At 46.0% G+C, this 19,574-nt stretch overlaps 1 protein-coding gene across 39 annotated transcripts in view; it reads left to right on the top strand.

The window, feature by feature from the left end:
• Nucleotides 1-19,574, top strand: part of KALRN (kalirin RhoGEF kinase) — a 641,465-nt gene that overhangs the window by 57,674 nt on the left and 564,217 nt on the right. For 6 of the 39 annotated variants that reach the window (XM_070243660.1, XM_070243657.1, XM_070243656.1 and 3 more), the window contains exon 1: nt 6,401-6,624. The exons of 29 other annotated variants lie outside the window; for them this stretch is intronic. In XM_070243660.1, coding sequence (XP_070099761.1) covers nt 6,558-6,624 — 67 coding nt within the window. In that variant the 5' untranslated portion in view covers nt 6,401-6,557. Of the gene's footprint in view, nt 1-6,400; nt 6,625-19,574 lie in introns of those variants that run through there. 4 more of the 39 variants (XM_070243664.1, XM_070243653.1, XM_070243677.1 and 1 more) reach the window with 1 other exon arrangement.

Raw genomic sequence — 19,574 nt, 5'->3', positions numbered from 1 at the left:
TTGGAGCTGTGGCTTGTCCTTAACTCAGGACTTCATAAGGGCCACTTGGCTTAGAGCGGTCCTCAGTGGCAAAGCTAATGCTGTTTTTACTGGTCTGTCTGTCCACTTGGGTCCAATGAATTGAGAATTCCGACCTGACAGGAACTTGTCTTCCACTGGAGGAGAATGCACTAACTTCATGGAGCACCTACTGTGTGTTAGGTCCAGGGCTTAGTATTTTATGTATGTTATTTCGTCTTTTCCTCATGAAGGTTATTCAAGTTTTGTAAGATCAGCCTTGTTTCATCCAATAGATGAAGAAACAGATTTAGGGAAGGTAAGTGGTTTTCCTCAAGTTCCCAGTCAGCTGGAAAAACATCTGAGATTTGAACCCACTTGGTCTGATTGCAAAGCTCGTGCCCTTTCCCGAGAGCAGGAAGGCTTCAAATTAACAGTATAAACAGGTTATAAAGAGATTCTCTATAGAATTTATGCAATTGGTTATTTTTAAGAACCGTAAGCAGAATTCATTTGCTGCAAAGTAAAGGGATCATGGCAACTGATTCTTCTCTTTTTGAAAATAAGAGCCAAGGAAGAGAGAATTCAAATTGGCTAGTGTGCTGCTACTCTCCTGTCCAGCCTGGTGTGTGTGTGTCAGGGGGACAGGAAGAAGGGGTCAGGGCATTCATGGGGGTCAAATACTCTGATGCAGTCATGGGTTGCCTTATGGAATACACACAGATTATACATTTTCCAAAAAAGAAAAAAAATCCAACAATATAGGAAGAATGTTTAGTTCTAAATATATGCTCACCAAAATTTATTATTTTTTTGATGGTACACTGGGCTCTTTTCGATCCTGTTGAACTTCACATTCATTGTTATCAGCCCCACTCATCATAGTATAGTGTCTGATTTTACTGGGCAGATGTGCCGAGGGGGCTATGTGGAAAGTTCTTGGAGGAGACGGAGAAGGGTGTGGGGTGAAGGGAGGAGAAGAGAGAGAATGCTCCACAGTAGGGCCCCCAGGGGCTGGTGAGGTAAGAGGTTTCATCTGTGGTGACAGACAACTTAGGTTTTCCTGATTCTATGTTGGTGAACTGTGGGAATTGAGAGATGGGAGGGACACTTAGGAGAGACCAAATCTCAGGGCAGTGGACCCCGAGGCTTCAGGGGCCCTTATGGCATCAAGTCACACACATCCTTTGATGGGTGAAGAAACTACTCTCAGTGGAAGAAAGATGGAGGCGCCACCTCCCTGGCTGGGAGGGAAGCGTAGAAGGCGATAATGACCTCTCTGGATTACCTAGGCCTCCTGGGTCAGGTTCCGAGCTGTTCACTCCAACTGTTTATTAGCCCTTTTTATTTTTAAGAAGAACTACTTTACAATGTAGGTGCTTTGGAGAAGGCGGCCTCCCAGGTGGCCATGTTCTGCGTAGGAAACAGAGGCCAGGGGCGTGAGTTAGGGAGGTGAAAAGGCTCCAGCTCCTCTGAGGTGCCCCCATGAGGATGGCCGGACAGGCAAATGCCTGTGAAGGCTTGGGGAAGAGAGTCATGGACCCTCGTCCCTGCCCCTAATGTCCACCCCATCACTGCTTATCCAAGGCCTGGACCTCCACTGTCCTTCCTCTGACCTAAGGCAATACCTCTTGCCAAAAGGTAAATGTTCCCCCAGGGCCTAAATATTAAGCTTTGGTCATGGAAACCTTAAAGGGGATGAGATTATCGTGATACTTTTCACAGGCCCAGGATGGGTGAGCTTTGAAAAGGCAGAGAAAGAGGGGAAGGGTCTGGCTCTCGGGAGATGGGGCGGGGTGTTGGGATGGCGTGCTGTGGTTGGTGATTCAGGGCTATGTGGGGGTTCCATCCACTGGTGAGGGAACGCTCGCTGCTCAGGGGAAGGGGGAAAGGAGGGGAGCTTTCCCCCATTTGGCAATTTGGTTTGGAGCCTGGTGTGGTGAAAGGTTGTGTGAGGTCTTCATGAGCTAGGGCTCCCTCCGCCAAGGGAGAGTTAAAGATCTCAGCGGAGGTTGGAGGTGAGCAAGGATGAAAGCGACACAAAAGCCAGGGCAAGGCAAGCTAATGAGCTCAGCCTTTCCCTCCTGCTGCCTGGCCTGATATTTGAGGTGACATTTAAAGCCACTGTACAGATGTGCGGTGGAGCAGGGTGGAATGAACGCTTTCTGGAGCCTGTGGAGAGGATGAGGCTGTTTTCTCTGTCTCCTGGCTTCCAGTTCCTCAACCTCTCCACCTGGGGCCCTCTCCTGGGCCTGGAGGGGAGGTGGGACCTCCCTTTACTTTCCAGGAAACTAGTCAAATTCAGGACTCTGGATGCTTAGGATGTGTGGGGAGATGGGGTACGCTCTAGAATTCAACCAAGAGAGTTAAGTGAAGTCAGTGCTGTGACTTCACAGCACTACGGAGGAGAGCAGGGCCAGAAGCAGAGAGATCACCATTTCAGAATCACCTGGGGAGCTTGTTAAAAATGCAGGCCTCTGGGAGTGAGGCCTAGTTATCTGCAGGGATAACCAACCCTCTAAGGTGATTCTGCTGCCCATTAAACTTTGAGAGCCTCGGAGATAGAGAATGAATGAGGTTAGCTGGGAAAGGCCTCCTGGGAGAGGTGGACTTGAATTTTGGTGTGTTAGGTGATACTTACCTTAGGTGTTGTCCTCAGGTGTGGACCGAAGGAACCTGTTCACCTGGGGACACCAGGCTCTCATAGGGGAGTCTGGAGGGTGTCCATCCCATCTCATGGATGATGTCGCTGAGAGTGCATTGCCATAGGCTTCATTTCACCAATCAGATGCAAATCACCAATGGGACAGAAGTGGTGTGGGAGGTGGCTGAGGATGGTGTCTGCTGGAGTGTTTGATTCATGTTGCAACAGAAGCACAGCTTGCAGGGCAAAATGGCAGCCTGGTGGAGCCCACTTCCTGGGGTGGGGCGGGGGGCGAACATGTTGGCAGACAGTCTTCACTCTGGTACGCAGACACTAGCAACTGTATCCCCTCCTGTGTGGCCTGCACTTGTTAGATATCCCCATGTGTCCGAGGAGCCAGCCAGTGGTGCTGTGGGAACCGTGGTCATTGTTGTCCCAGGAGATGAGTGGGAAAGATTTGGGACATGGTTGGTTCTCTCCTCCCTCCGTGCTGCTTGCCTTCTGCTCCATACACTTGTGCTGGCTTTATCTGATCGGGAACACAGTGTTTTCATGTTGGGGCGGGTGGAGAGAGGGAGAAAGAACAGTGCCAAGTTAAGAAGAAGGAACAGCGAAGAGAAGGGAACACATGTATCTTGTGCCATCGAGTAACGGGTGGTCATCCAGACGGGCACTGGCCCCCTGGAATGGACAGGCTGTCACTGGAAATGCAGCTTATCCCTGGAGAACAGGTCCCTGTGGCCAGCTGGATGGGCTGGAGGAACCACACCAACGACTGTGCTTGCTTTGGCCATGATGAAAGAAGGAGCCACTGCAGAAACATTGTTTAAGACAAAACAACAACAAAAACCTAATAAAGCTCTTTCCTGGCCAATATCTCGTCCTTTCTCATTGCACTGTGACTAAATGGCAACTTTGACAGTCTCTTGGACCATTTTATTCAACTTCTGGAGGGGCTGCATGTAGAGTAAGACTTATGAGACTCTGTGGGAGATGGAGAAACGAGCAGTGGTGGGCTGGGGAGCTCCAAGGAGCCCAGCTTGATGGGTTGAAGCCAATCTTTAGTAAAATTCCTGGCTGAATGGGTTCATACTGGGCCTGACCCAACAGGTAATGCTTGTGTTCCTAGCTTCACAGTTTTGGGAGGAAGTGCTTGCACTCATATTGTTCTTGAACATCTTTGTTCCCTTTCTTTCTTTGAAAATGAGGCTATGTGGAATGTTTTGCCCTTGATTACTAGAAGGAAGGGAACAGGGCCAGCTTCCTTCTCCGAGCCCAGGAGTGGGAAGCGGAATAGTAGTATTAGCACCATCAGAGTAGTCTGGTTTACACGGTGTCCACACGGTCCCTGGGACTCTCTGCCTCACAGTCCATCTGTCTAGGTCTCCTGAGTGGGGGGAACCATGGGTCCACCTCTCCCATTTCAGCTTTCTCCCAAGTTGTGTTAGGGAAAGCCGCTTTGGGCATTCTTATTTGGAGATGCTGTCGCTTGGCAGGCACAAGCCAGGAGCCAAAGAAAAAAATGAAAGGCCGTTGGTCAGTAAGTGGCCACAGCAGGCCCTCTACCCAGCCTGTGCCCATCGTATGTCAGCATTGCCTGGAGATGCTGCCCTCCTGTGAGGGCTTCCATTCTCTGTGAAAGATGTCACAACTCCTCAGGGAACAATCCAGAGCCCCAGAAACTCTCTTTGGGAGGAGAGAGATGGCACATATTTCTTTCTCAGCCTAGTCACCTACTAGGCATTTGACTATAAGCATGTTATTTAACCTCTTGGCACATGAGTTTTCTCTTCAGTAGATTCTCATCCTATGGGACTTGCAGGGCTGTTAAGGGCCCAGAGATGCTGATGGATGTGAAAGTACTCTGTGAGCTAAAAAGCGCTAGCCACACCTGAAGGATGGATCTTGTTATTCATGAAGGAAGGGGGAGGCTGGAGTCAGTGTGCTTCTCTCTGGAGAGAGAGGAGGAGGGGTTTGCATTCTTGTGTTAACTACACACTGGAGTCTTGTCCATTTAAGGTAATAACAAAATAATACTAACAGAGCCTGAGAGGTAGCTTTTGGGCAGTGGTGTCTGCTCAGTCCCAAAGCTGCCCTTTAACAAGGAAGCGCTGGCGGTGGTGGCGCTGAGGCAGGGGCAGGCCAGTGGAGATTGTGGCTCTGCTCACTTTCTCCCTCTCCCTCCGAGCTCCTGGCCCGTGACATGCCTCCTCCCCAGTCTGAGTTCTGTCTGAATCTGCAGCCTCTCTCATCTTGGAGGCCTAAGCCCCCAGGAGGAGCTGATGCTGAGGGGGGTCTGCTTCTGCCAGCTGCCCGATGGAGACCAGGAGGCCCGGGATGCCAATGTTTCTATTAGGACAGTGAGAAGACATTGCTGGCATGGCGTAGGCTGAAACAAAAGCTGTGATGAATGTGTACATGGCTGCTGGGTAGTGTTTAGGCTTAGAGTACAAGATTGTCCTAGACCTGGGGTCCCCCGGGGTTTTGCCTCTGTGAGCAGGACTCCCAGTTACCAGGGGCACAGTCTCACTGTGTTGGTGGCCAGTCCACTGTGAAATGGGTCCCCAGCAGGGCAAAGATGGGATGCCCTGTCATCTTTCTACAGGCCTCAGGCAGCGCTCAGGGATGGAGGCCCTGCAGTCCATGCCTTTTCCTGCCATTAAAATAAAATTGTGTGGGGTACCCAGACTCACTTGCTGGTTCATTCATTTGGTTAGTAAATACTTGAGCACTTAAAAAGTTCAAGGCACTATGTGAGGTACTCTGGGGGACAGAACGATGATTGCAAAACAGATCCTGTCGTCATGGAGTTTCTGATCAAGTAAGGGAGCAGAGTCCTATCCAAAGGAGAAAGTGAAATGCAGGATACAGGGGGAAGACCAGGGAAGGCTGCCCGGATGCTGTGGCCTTTGAGTTAGATACTGGAAAAATCAGGAGGATTTGGCCCTGATGAAGTGGGGGAGTGGGGACGGCATGCCATTGGCAGGAAGAGCAGGAGCGAAGGCATGAAGGTAGGAACCCATGGCATGGATGGACATGTGAGAACTGGGAATCTGTCAAGAGGCGGGCGGGGGCCAACGCTTGAGCACTGCTGGCTCCCAGTGCTGTACCAGAAGTGTCATCTTCTTCCTTTCCTTGGAGCCTCACAATAGCTCGGTGAGGAAGATACTGTTCCCCAGGTTACAGAGGAGGAAGTTGGGACTTAGGGAGTTGAAGTAACTTGATCCAGGCCAGGCAGCTATTAAGTAGTATCAGGATTCGAACCCATGACTATGCGACTCCAGAGCCTATGTTTTCTCCACTATAGCAGGATCCGTGAACGGACCTAGGGCGGAAGGGTCTGTGGCCTTTTTCTGGTTGCATGGGTCTAGCAGTCCTGGGAAGGGAGTTCTGTGTTCCTGTGGAGCTGGGCAGTGAGGCTGTGGGTCTTCTGGGCTGGCCTCAGAGTCCAGGATGGCTGAGCTCCTGGCTTCCCACCCCCGTCCTATTAGGGGAGCCGCTAGCCTATGGTGTGGGAGGCAGGGGAAGCCAGGATGGCGGGAGATCCTGGAATGAAATTCAAGACACGGCCTTGGCTGTGGGTTTTCATTCCCAAGACCACCTCTAACCTCGCTTCTTTGAGAAAGGCCTCTATGGCTTCCCTCCCCCGCATCTCTGACCTCCTCTCGGGCCCATGCAGGCTCAGTCTGCGTGAGGCTGCAGTGTTCTGCACTTGTTCCTTTGTTGCTGTGAAACGGGCTCCCGGCACAGTCAGCCTCTGTGTGGGAGGACCGGTGGCTGTCTTCTCAGGCAGGCATTTGCTCAGAGCAGCCTGTGCGCAAGCCGAGCGTCAAGTAATTCCGGCCTCCTCGAGTCAGCGGCGGTGGGACGAGGCTCTGCTGAGGGGACTGGCTGTGAAGGATGAGTTCAGGGTGGGATGACGGACCGCTTCTGGGACCAGTGGTATCTCTGGTATCTCCGCTTGCTCCGGCTGCTGGATCGAGGTATTCCTGAGTGTGTGTGTGTGTGTGTGTGTGTGTGAAAGAGAGAGAGACAGAGGGAGGTATACACTCACATACACAGAGAGAGACAGAAACAGAGACACACACACACACACACAGAAAGACACAGCGGAGAGGGGAGCAGAGAGCAAGAAGAGAGAGAAGTAGGAATGAAACAGCCAACCCATGGAAAGTAAAGAAAAGCTGTTTTCCTGGGGACATTTGTGACCCAACTGGTCACTGGCAGCACAGGGCTGTTTGGGGAGCATCTGCATATCAGGATCTCATTTCTTGCTGGGTTTATCATCAAGCTCAGTACTGTAGTCAAAGACAAGTGAAGCCCTGTCTCTCAAGGCTCTTGATAGAGCACTCTGAGAAGCAGTACAGCAAGGAGAATGGTCCCTGCGGCAAGAAGCTGGGGACCAGCAGACACAGGCTCCCATTTCGGCTCTGCCACTTACCAGCTCTGTGACTTTAGGCTGATTGATAGCACCTTTCCGAGCTTGTTTCCCCATCTGTAAAATGGGCATGGTGAGACCTATCTGCTAGGGTTCTTGTGGAATTAATTCATAATGTGAAACACATAATGTCTGGTGCACAGTAGGTGCTTTATTGGTGTTTGTTTCATCCTTACATGCCTGGCAGCATCATGGAGCTGTAGCACCTGTCCTGGGGACATCTCCCTTTATGGGTCATCTGTACACAGAGCTGGCACAGAATTTGCAGTTAGTGGAGAGGGAAGGGAAAGTCCATTTTATTCCTCAGGTTAATCTGACCTTCATACATTTCACCATCAAATATTAATGTGATTCAAATCTCCAGGTAATGGGACACAAATCCAGACATTCTGTTATAAGGAAGAGCCACTTAACTTGGTTGAGTAATTGATTTTTTAAAAAATGTTAATAAAAAATAAAAGCAAATATTAAAAGGAAAAAAAATGTTTAGTGCTATTTTTAAAAGCTTTGGCTCCTTTAAGAGGTTTTGATAAGAATGAGGTCAAACTCCTGATGGAAAAGATGGTGCTGGGGAAGCCCTGCTACACTGCACACCCCAAGGTGTGTTCATTTCCATCAGGGGCAGTCTGTGGCGTGCCAGGAGGTCAGAACCAGGTAGAGGAAGAGAGCTGCACGGAGCAGGTGAACCTGGGCTCCTACTGGGGAGAAATCAAAGATGGAGGAAACCGAACATGTGAAAAGCAGTCTCTCACTTGCACTGAGAAACAGACCAGCGGGAGCCCAGGCTTGAGATGAGAGTGTTAGGAGAGAGTCAGAACTTCTTCCTGGTGGAGATTGTAGACTAGGGGAAGGGCAGGGAGACCACCGTGAGTCCCGTTATCTGTGTGACCTCAGGCAAGTTACTTAACCTCTTTGTGCCTTCTTTCTTTCATTGTAAAAGGGGATGATGATGATAATAGTAGCACCAACTCAGAGGAGTGCTGTAGGGTTAAATAAGAAACCACAAGTGGAATACTTATTGCAGTGCCTCGCATGAAGAAAGTACCCCCTCAGTGTTAGTTTTCATTACCAAGACAGTTAATTCTTCCTCTCCCACAGACTCCTTGGGAAGGACAGGAACAGGTGGTATGTAACAACCAGGAGCTGAGAAAAATCCAAATAGGAGTTGTTCGATACTTAGAGACAGTTTATACTTACATGAATTACAAGAAGATTCAACTAACATATGATGCTAATTATAAGAAGAAACTAGATCTTAATGTATAAGCTATACTACTACTAATTTATTTTTATTTTTTAGAAAGTGGTTGAATCCATGAATGGCAAACTTAGGTGCAAGTTCTGGCTCCAGTAATTTCTAAGGGTGCTTGAATAAATGATTTACCCTCAAACTGACCCTCAGTTTGTTAATCTGAAAAACAGGAATATTAATAATGTATCTATCCTATAGAATTTTGGGGAAATTTATTGTGTTAGTGTATATAAAAGTGTCAGGCATTCTTAGAAATATCAGGTTAATGAATTTATGGATTGATGGATTGACCCATCCCCTTGATTAGCAAAAGTTGGTTGCCAGAATTGTGTGTTCTTCCATGCGTGTTTGGCTGTAATAGGAAAGTTATGGTCTTCGTAAACAATCTCTCTAGGGTTTTCTTTAATGTGAAGCTTTAGACTAGCAGCTCCTGACTGTGCAGTGCAACTTATTTCCAGGCTTTCGAGGGTTGGGTGTTGATTATGTTGCCCAGTTCTGGTTAATGGATATCAAAGTATCACACATGTACGTGTGTGCACACCCACTTCCATATTCAAGTGGCATTTTTGGATATAGCAACATCTCTAGTAACTAATGTCAGCTAACATTGTATAGACATTGTATACCATTGTATAGACAATGGCATGTTAAAACAGCATGCTAGACTGAGCTAGCTCATGAGAGATGCTCAATCAATATTTTTTGAATGAATGGATAGATGAATAATGAACCCATCCTTCTGGACAGTGAACAAAATTCTCCTAGACTTCTCTTTAGTGTAAACAGAATTTAGGTTCCTTCATCTGTTTTAGGATTTTGTGTCATTTCACCCTCGTCATTGTCATGCCTCTTGTCATCTTGAAAGTAACAGGCCTCAAGAAAGTGAGGAGAGAATAAGAAATTAGAAGAAATGGGAAATGATGAGTTTAGCCCAGGAAATTGAAATAATTGACAAGCTGTGTGCCAGCCTGAGTCATTCTCTTGGCTGTGACTGGGGATAAATGAATCTGTGATTTGACACACCTAGGAAAAGGGAGGAAACGTTAGAATACACCATGGAGCGGAAATAAACTTCACAAAGAAATGACAGGGTATCCTTGGTGATTGTAGACAAACCTTTTGTCGCCCACATCATTGTTCAGTTAAGGGTAAGAATTTTAACAAGTAAAAGGAATTGTTTTCTAGGGCCGTACTTAACTGTTTGTAAGGACTTATAGGATAATGAACTGCTGGCTGACTCAGACATGATTATTTTGATGATTTATTTCATTAATAGTAGACGCTGTTTTTACAGTGTTTGTTGCTGGGCATTTGTCAACTCTGCCGATTGTGTTCTGTGCTTACAGACAGTGACTAAGGAAATGGTTCCTATCGTGGGGACTGTCCATCAAAAGAAAGGAGCTCATCAGATGTGAAACATGAGTGGTATATAAGAGAAGTAACATTGCTTTTTTTTGTTGTTGAGTTTTGGCGTATCCATGGGACCTGACAAGTGAGGTGGGGGTTTACATTCCTTTGTTTGCATGTAAGTTTTTTTGGTGGTGAAAGGAGAAGACTGAAAAGACTGATGCTCTTTCTTCTTGGAGCGTTGGGCTGTGTTTCCCAGCATGTGGGAACGTTCACCACTGGTTGTACATGAAATGAGTTTAGGCGATTTACATGTCACTGGAGGGTCTCTTGCTGGTCGCTGCCTGGCACTATCTGGAGGACAATCCATTCTGTCCAGTGTCTGTTCTGCTGCTCTGTCCATCCCCCTGCCCACACCCCATCCTGTGCAGGCCCTCCTTAGCCCCACCCATTCCTCAGATTTCCCCTCATTTCCACCAGCCCTGCCTGGGCCTCACACTCTGTCTTGCCTTCATCTCTGGCTCCGGATGTCTGCCTCCTCCAGCCTCCTTATTCCCTCAGTCCCTAGGGCTCCTTTAAAGGCACAACCTCATACCACTTGGTGCCTGCAAGTCCGTTCTCTGGTCTTCCTCTGTTATTCTCCAACCCATCGCCAAGCTTTCATCCTTTCTCACCCTTATACCTGAGCCAGCTTTGCTCCATGCATCCTGGGTCTCCTGCCTCTCCCTGCCTTCTAATTCTGAGCACCTTTTCCTCTCAGCAGCTACTGTCTCTTCTTTTGCTCCTGCCTTTTTATGTCACCTTGCCATTACCCCCAGTTCACTAGTTTCTTTTAAAAATAAATTTAAGGGACCAGCCTGGTGGTGTAGTGGTTAAGTTCACGTGCTCTGCTTTGGTGGCCTGGGGTTCATGGGTTCGGATCCTGGGCATGGACCTACACACTGCTCATCAAGCCATGCTCTGGTGGCGTCCCACGTACAAAAAAATAGAGGAAGACTGGCACAGATGTTAGCTCAGGGACAATCTTCCTCAAGCATAAAGAGGAGGATTGGCAACAGATGTTGGCTCAGGGCTAATCTTCCTCACCAAAAATAAATAAATAAATTTAAGTAAAAAATAGTCAGTTTAAAGCAGTATCAAGAAAACTGTAGGAGGTATGTGGATATGGTGAAATGGTGACAGAAGTACAAAAATGACTGATATGTGGGAAAACTTCAGTGATATGTTGAATTTACCATGTAGGTTTTACACAGCTAATTTCTTCTTAATGTTTTGTCCACATTCCTGTAGCTACCACAAAGTGCTTTGGATTCTAGACCAGAAATCAACTCGTTCTCATCCCTGGATGAACAGTAGAATCATCAGGCGCTTTAGAAAGTGCAATATCTGGTTCCTCCCTTCCCACCTGCCACCCCCGGCCTATTAAATCAGAGTCACTGGAAAGGGGGCTGGACACTGGCGTGTTTTAAGAGCTCTGCAGGTGATTCTAAGGGCAGCCAGATTGAGAATTGCTCCTTCCCATCCGTTAGTGTGAACGCCGGAGAGTAAAGGCAAAAATGACTCTTCAGCAAAGTAACAGAGTAAATGAGAAAATCAGTCAGGTTATGAGAATAGTAAACACGGGAGTAAACACAGGAATGAACTAAGGAACAAAATTTAGAAGAACAGAATCCTTTGGGTATAGTTCATGCAACTTTCTTCAGAAACTTCAATCATTTCCCATCACTATCTAACTAAACCTTGACTTTCCTTCATATTCCTAGGAAAAAAATTTACCTGTGCTCCAGGATGTTGTCTGGTCCCAGCTTTGGGTTTATCACCCGAGGGCTTTGGAGATTGGCATGGTGGTTTGTCACTGCAGATGTCAAAAACCTTTCCTTCTTCATTTAGTTTAACTCCAATAGGTGGGCACCACCCATCTTCAGTTAGAATTAGAGAAAGAAAAATCCCTTTCTCCTTCCGTATAGATGGGCAGCAAGGAGAATAACTTTCCTCAAGTCTTCATGGTGTTGGGCTCTAGTTCAGCCAGGAATTTACTTGTGTTTCTCCATAAAGTTCACCTCTCCCTGTGTGGCCATTCTCTGTTGCCTCAACCTTCAAATCTCCCAGCTGTTCTAATCCGAGGATTGATGCTGCCCAGGTGCAAAGCAAGGTCAAGTGGCAGCTGGCCCTCATAGCCGTGGCTCTTGGGCACCCTGATCTTTGCTCTCGTCCTTCCCATGCCTGCAGCCTCTTCCTGGCCCTTGGTTTCCCCACACTGAGAGATACCTTGTCTTTGGCTTGCGTGCTGGTCAGTAATCTGCCCAGCTCTGGCCCCTGACTGGGTCAGACTTGTGTTTCTACTTAGTCTGTCTGCTTGTGGCCACTCTCTACCCTGCCACGGACTCTGGATATCCTCCCTTGGTTTGGCTTGTTCTGCTCCTGTTCACTGTTGCATATGTGTGTCCAGCGTGACGTGTGGCTTCTTTGGGCCAGCCTTTGTGACTTGTTCCTTCCCTCCTATGTTCAGGGGGTAAAAGAAGAGAAAAGCACATAGCATGTGTATGAAAAGTGTCAGATGGCTCTCCTGCACTAGGAATTTTCTAATTAGTGGGGTTTACGTTGTAATAATCTTCCCAATTGAGCTGAATATTCATATAATGGGTAAAGAAGTTACTTCAGCTAGCTTTTTAAGTCATAAACAGATATCCCATCGTTATTTAACTGGCTTTTGAAGGTCACAAGCCACTTTCCTAAAGGGACTAGGTCTTTGTCCAATAAACAGGTTGAACACAACACCACTTGAAACACCATCCCAGGACAATTCCCTGTGGCTCCATGTCAGAACCTCCCCAGCAACCTTCATATTTTCCTGTGCTTCCACTTGAAGTGCCCCAAGCCTCCCCTGCTTACAGTCAATCCACACCCTCCCCCTTCCAAACTTCATAGCCCTTATGTCCTCCAGAAAAAGCTGCCCCAATTACTCATACCTGGTTCTCTTCAGAGACACGTGGGCACCTAGGTGCAGGGCTGGTGTTCCATGATCCCCAGTGTGCTCCTGTGGGTAGTAAGGATACACCTACACCTCTTGGGGTTGTTGTGGGCACTGAAGGAGTTAGTATGTGTGGCAGTGCCTGGGATGAATAAGTGCTCAGTAAGTGCATATAGTCCTCCCAGATTTATGTTGCTTTTAGGAGCTTAGTTACATCTGGGGGATCCTTTCCCTCCATTGAGAGTGGAGCTTCCCTGAGGGCAGGTCTTTGTCCCACCATCCCTTTGTATTCTCACCCAAACACCCCGTTAAAGGTCGTATCCTAATAGGAAACCTAATAAGTCACTTTGGCTAACAGAGTATCTGAACTCTTCAAGGATCAAAAAGAAGGTGCTGATTGTCATGGCATTGTTCAGGAAGAAAAAAGAGAACTGTGATGATTGGACAATTTCCACATCTTATCCCTCTTGGTCCTCATTGTGTCTCTCTGAGATATGTTACTTCAGTTCCCATTTCAAAGATAGGAAACGGGCTTCTCAAGGTTAAATACTTTGCTAAAGTTATAGAGCTACCAAGGGAAGAGTCAAGATCCAGGACCCCCAATCCCATCCAGGATGAGTTCTCTCCGATATCTGCTGTCATACAAGTGGGGAGACCCCAATCTTTTTCTCCAGCATGCACATTAGACTGGGGTGTCTGCCCACCTCCCCATCAGCAGAGAGTAGAGTATATCACTGGGATGTCTTGTCTGTGGTGTGAGATCACTAGACAAGATATATCTAGGCCAAGTCCTGGGGGAAGGACACCGATAGCTGCTCTGTGAGGTCCTGGTGTGGTGTTTCATCCAGGGGGGTGGAGGTTACTGCGATGTGAGAACAGTGCAGCAGCACTTCCCTGGGTGTGGCATGGCCTCCCAGAGCCTGTTCTTCTGTTGTGGCATATTCAGTGATTGGTGAGAGCCAAGGGCAGTGGGGCAGCTGTGTCCCTGGATGGTCAGAAAGCCAACTGGATTCCCACTGCAGGTGATGGGTGTGCTCTTCACTTTGTGGATGGAGGTGGCTTGTTATCAAAGAAATGGTCAAAGCAACAAATATTATTGTTATTGGTGGCAGTAGTAATTGTATCTACTAAGGGCGTAGGTATAGTAGGGAGCATTTGCGGGTAGGAAGTAGGATTCCTGCCCTCAGGGAGCTTACAATTCAAACTCTTGAGATATCAAGAACTAGCAGTAACCTCTCTGAGTCTCTATTGGTCCCTGTATCAAGTGACAGATTATTTATAAGGAGGATCCCTTCAAGCTTTAATGTTCCATGTTTCTGTGTGGACAATACCTGCAAAAATCATATACCTGCAACACCTGTGATTTATCTATGTGATACCACAGGGTATTATTTCATGGTGAATTGCTAAATGAGTGCTATAAATTCACAAGAGGGAGAAATAATTGGGTCTGAATGAAAGAGGAAATACTCATTCAACAAGTATTTTCTGAGGACCTACTATATGTTATGCCCTATTCAAGGCTCTGGGAATACAATGCTGAGGAAGACATATTTTTTGTCTTCATGAAGCTTTATAGTTTAGTGGGGGAAATAGACAATAACAAATAACAATAAATAATACAATGGCAGGTAGAATAAAATGGAGAGAAGTGAGTTAATCTTCAGTGGTACTTAGTTAAAGGATGGAAGTCGGAAAGTACAGACTGCCTGGAGCATGTGCATGGTAAGAGTTAAGTTTGGAGAGAAAGGTTGGGGCCATCTTGTGGAGACTCTTGCTTGCATGACAGGTTAAATGCAAATGATGGCAGGGTAGTAGCGTTCAATTAAAAAAATGTGTTGGACCATTCCCATGTACCAGGCAGGTGCTGGCAATACAAAGAATCATAAAATGATATAACATGGTATCACAAAAAGCCCAGTTCCTTCATGCAATTTAAGTATGTCCATGTTTCTTGAGAGCAGTTAGGGTGGGAGATGCATGATTTTGAGTCATCTATCTAACAGTGACAGTGAAATTGCTAGTAGCTCGAGGTAGATGGTATAGGGGAAAGTGGGCGAGTGTAGACTGATCTTGGAAAGTGTGGACATGGGGAGACAGGATCAAAGAGATGGGAAGGGTATTCCTAAGTATAGGAGGAAAGCCAGGATACGAGGAGAAGGGACAGCTAGGGACCCCCATCTGCAGAGAGATGGGGCAATGTTGAGAGGTTTGGGACAGAAGGCACTGGTGACTACTCACAGCATTGTTTCAGCAGCCTCGATGAGGAGAAACCAGATTGCCGTGGGAGGAGGTGGTGAAGATGAGGCAGCAGCAAGCACACATTGTTTGTTTGAGAAATATGTCAGAAAATGCAAGGTAAAAATAGAATGGTGGCTGGTGGGACATTAGGGTCAAGTGACAGTTTTGTTAAAAAAGGGAGGCCTGAATGTGTTTGAGCTGGGGGAGGGGGCCAATGACAGAGAGAAGTTTGAAACTGATGAATAGAAATGGATTTATTAAATCACTCAATAAATATTCATTGAGCACCAAGAGTATTCCAGGCCCTCTGCTATTTGCTAGGGATACAACATGAATAAGGCATGGAGTCTTCATGAAGTTGACATTCTAGTGAGTGAGGCAGACAATACACGAGTCAAGCAACAGTTGAATTTATAAGAGCTTGGGATAAATGCTGTAAAGTGCAGCAGTGACCTGGAGGAGGTAGGAGTGAGTTGAATAAAGAGTGCAGATGGAAGTGGTAGACTGGAGGAGAGAGAATGCTTCCTCTGTTGAAAGGAAGGAAGAAGGGGGAGCTTAGAAGGTATTTTTAAGTAGAAAAAAGGAAAAATGAGGAAATGCAGTTCAGATGGCCTTGATATTCTTAGCAAGAGAGCAGGCAATGTCATGGGCTGAGATTGGAGAGGTGGGCTAGTTCAAGACCCTGGATAGATTCTTACCTGCTTCATTGAAATCTCCAACAACCCTGTGATGTAGGGGATCTTATTCTCATTGTATAGTTGAGATAACTGAGGGGGTTCAGAGCGGACCCATAACTAGCAAGTGTCGGGGCACAGGGGGAGGTCTATCACCTGAATGTTCTGCCATTGAACTGCTCAGAGGGGACTGTTGTTAATGAGTGGAGAAGCTTGAGCCTGTCTGTGAAATCAAGAGATCATTCTCTCCTCCCACCTCTTATACAAAACCCTATGCTGGGCCCTCCAGGGAACCCATGGAGAGGAGATGACACCTGTGCCTGGAATGCACTAAACACTGATGACTCAAGCCATCAGCATGTACTTACTATTAAGCACACTGTCCTTCTGAGTTTTCAGATTTTTAAGGATTTGGATAGAGCAAGGGAAAAGGGCATTCAGGGTGAGATAAAATGCAGCACAAACACTCTAGTGATTCAGAGGAAAAGTGTAATCAGAGAAGCTGGGGCTTGATCAGATAAAAAGTGAATATACTGGTTCAAGAGATGGTATTGGGTCAAAGAAGATCAGTGGTGAGTAAGAAGAGGCTTTTATTTCTCCCTCTCTTTGCCTCCATAATTGCACCCCCAGCAAAAGAAGAAAGGGTCAGAGTTAGAAGAGACCTCTTTAAGAGATGAGGAAACTGAGGCCCAAAGAGATGATTTCACTTCCTAAAGTCAGTTAGTTATTGGCTGAGCCCACATGTGAAGCCAGGACAAAAAAAACTCCAAGTCGAGGCCTCTTTCCATTATATTCCTCTGTGGTTTCAACCCAATTCTGTGCCTTTTAACATGCTCACAGCCTTGATGTAGTCATTGTATGTAGCACAACGGGAAGACTGGAGAATTCATGGGTTTGATGGGTGTCTAGTTGCTTTTTAAGGCTCCAGGAAAAATTTCTAAGAAGCACCAAAAGTAGGATTGTACTTCTTTCTCCATCCTCTCTTGTTATTATCATGAAAAATAAGCTGAGTGGAGTTGGAAGTGACACCTCCTGGCTCTCCCCGTCTATTGCAGAATCGCACTCAGAACCCAGTCCAGGGCAGAGGCAGAGGACTGTCTTCCTTCTACACTCAGGCTTAGAGGAGGAATTGGCGTGAGGCTTTTAATCTCCATTTATGCCGAATGAAATCTGTTAGATGGGATAATGAGCTCCATATTTTATAGACTATTTTAAGCCTGTCTCAAAATAAAGTACAGGGCCAGGGGTGGAGGAAGGACGTAAGTCTTGGAGACAAAATGCCATGGCTTACTCATCAGTGTTTTCATTTTAATGATCCCAACCCCAGTACAAGTCCCTCAGTGACACTGTAATGGAAACCACATTTTTTTTTTCTACTGGAAGTTTCAGGATGAACACAGCCAAATGCTTCGAGGCACAATTAAGGTTACAAACTCTCATCCCCAGTAATACACAGACCTTTCACCCCAGGGGGCTCAGCTAGAGACAATGTGGTTGGAAAGCAGTTAAAATTATAGAGACATTTCTTTTGCCAATCTCTGGCCCACCACAGCTTCTTTTCTGGGCCTTCCCTCATCTTCCCCCTTCCCCTTAACCACTGCCTCATCCCTGGGTAGGAATAAACCAACACATAAGTAAATAAGAACCCTGATGTTGACTCCTTCCCTGCCACAGGGAAAGAATCTCAGACAGATGCCACTGTGTCTGCAGGAGGCTGGACAGGGCTTGCAGAGGCAGGACATGTGTAGCAGGAAGGGCAGCCAAGGGAGCCTGCCGATAGATGTGGGGTACTGGGAGAGTGGAGGCAAATGTGTCATCAATAAGTGTGGGAGCAGGTGGGGAGTGTTCTGCACATTACAGGCTGGAAAATCCACCTCATAGGAAGGTCTTGAGGGCCTAAGAGAACAAGATGGACCCTTCTCCTGTGTTTGGACTTGATGGCTTGAGAGCTCTCTCAGTTTGCATCTCCTTTGCCTTGACAAGCTTTCTGAATCTGCAAAGATCAAAGTTAAGAAACTTGGCATGGCCAACCAGATTGTATGGGCTTATTTTTTCCCCCCTCTTAACCACATTTTGAACACCTGGAATATATAAGATAGTGGGAACTTATCCATGTAGGGAAGGCTCTAGTTAGCACAAGGAGCAAAGGAAGGACTAGGGTATTTGCCTCCTGGTCGCCTTGGTCCTATACTCTGCCCCTGGGGGTGGCAATTCTGGGACAGGCCATGATGAGACCCAGGTGGGCACTCTTCTTGGCTCCTTAGAGATCATATAACTGCTAAATTTCTCTTTTCACTACCCCCCTCAGCAAGGGGCAAATAGTTGCGTTAATAATATCACCTGCACTGGGAATGTAAACTGGTGCAGCCACTATGAGAAACAGTACGGAGGTTCTTTAAAAGATTAAAAATAGAACTACTGTATGATCTAGCAATTTCACTTCTGGATATTTATCCAAAGAAAACAAAAACACTAACTTGGAAAGATATATCACTCTCATGTTCATTGCAGCATTATTAACGATAGCCAAGATATGGAAACAGCCTAAGTGTCCATCAATGGATAAGTGGATAAAGAAAATGTATATATATGTATGTATGCAATGGAGTATTATTCAGCCATAAAAAAGGATGGAATCTTTTAGTTTGTGCCAATGTGGATGGGCCCTGACGGCTTATGCTAAGTGAAGTAAGTCAGACTGAGAAAGGCAAATACTGTATGATCTTACTTATATGTGGAATCTAAATAAATAAATAGCCAAGCTCATATATGCAGAGAACAGATTGGTGGTTGTCAGAGGCTGGGAATAGGTGGTAGGCAAAATGGGTGAAGGGAGTCAAAAGGTACAAACTTCCAATTATAAAATACGTAAATCATGGGGACGTAATGTACAGCATGGCGACTATAGTTAATTATACCGTGTATTTGAATGTTGCTAAGAGAATAGATCTTAAAAGTTCTCATCACAAGAAGAAAAATTTTTCTAATGATGTATGGTGACAGACGTTAACTAGACTTATGGTGGTGACCATTTTACAATGTATACAAATATCAAATCTTTATGTTGTATACCTGAAACTAATATTTGTCAATTATACCTCAATAAAAAAATAATAATACCTTCAGGAAGATGTATTATATAGTACATCTTTGATGTATCTTTCTGACAAGTATTAAATACGTCTCTGAGTCTCACCTTCCTCATTTGGAGAATTAGGGTAATACCTATCTGTGGTAGTCATAAGAGCTGTTCACTAAACATTTCTAGCTCTCCGCCTTCCAGGCACGTGGTAAGATTGCACTTGCCTACACCTTTAGCCGTGTGACTTGCTTTGGCCAATGAAATGTGAGCAGAGTTAAGTGTTTCATTTCCAAGTGTAAGCTCTAAAAGCCGATATACTACTTACTTCATTCTCCCACTGTTTCATCACTTGTAGAAGCTGTGTGGGTATAAAGCCTCCATTAGCCTGGGACCCTGAATGACTGAGCATAGCCCTCTGCTGAACTAAGTTGAACATATAGTATGAGCAAGAGATAAACATCTTTTCTGTGAAGCTATTGAGATTTAGGGAGTGGTTTGTATCCATAGTCTACCAAGCCTATATTGACTGATATATACCACCTCATAAGGCTTTGTGGGGAATTACACAAAATTCAAATCTATGTAGAGTGCATGTCACATAGTAGGTATTCAATAAGTGGTGGATATTTTATTCTCGTTATTAATATCATCTGGATGCTTTTGGTTGCAGATAACTGAACCCAAACTCAAAATGGCTTATCCAAGCTCAAAAAGGCTTAAACAATAAATATTTCTCCTCCTCCTCTCTTCATACTTCTTCTCCTGCTTCTCTTAACAGGAAGTTCCTAAGTTGAGCCATTATATCAGATGTGCAATATTATTACCAGATTCTTATTTAGTCTGCCTGTGGTCATTAGATTTATTATATCTATAGATAGTTGTATTTCATCAATTTTGGAAAATTCTCAGCAATTATCTCTGTTCATTC

The sequence above is a fragment of the Equus caballus genome, chromosome 19 (assembly GCF_041296265.1).
Source record: "Equus caballus isolate H_3958 breed thoroughbred chromosome 19, TB-T2T, whole genome shotgun sequence".
In the NCBI taxonomy this organism is placed as follows: Eukaryota; Metazoa; Chordata; class Mammalia; order Perissodactyla; family Equidae; genus Equus; species Equus caballus.
This window is presented reverse-complemented; position numbering and strand designations above follow the sequence as displayed.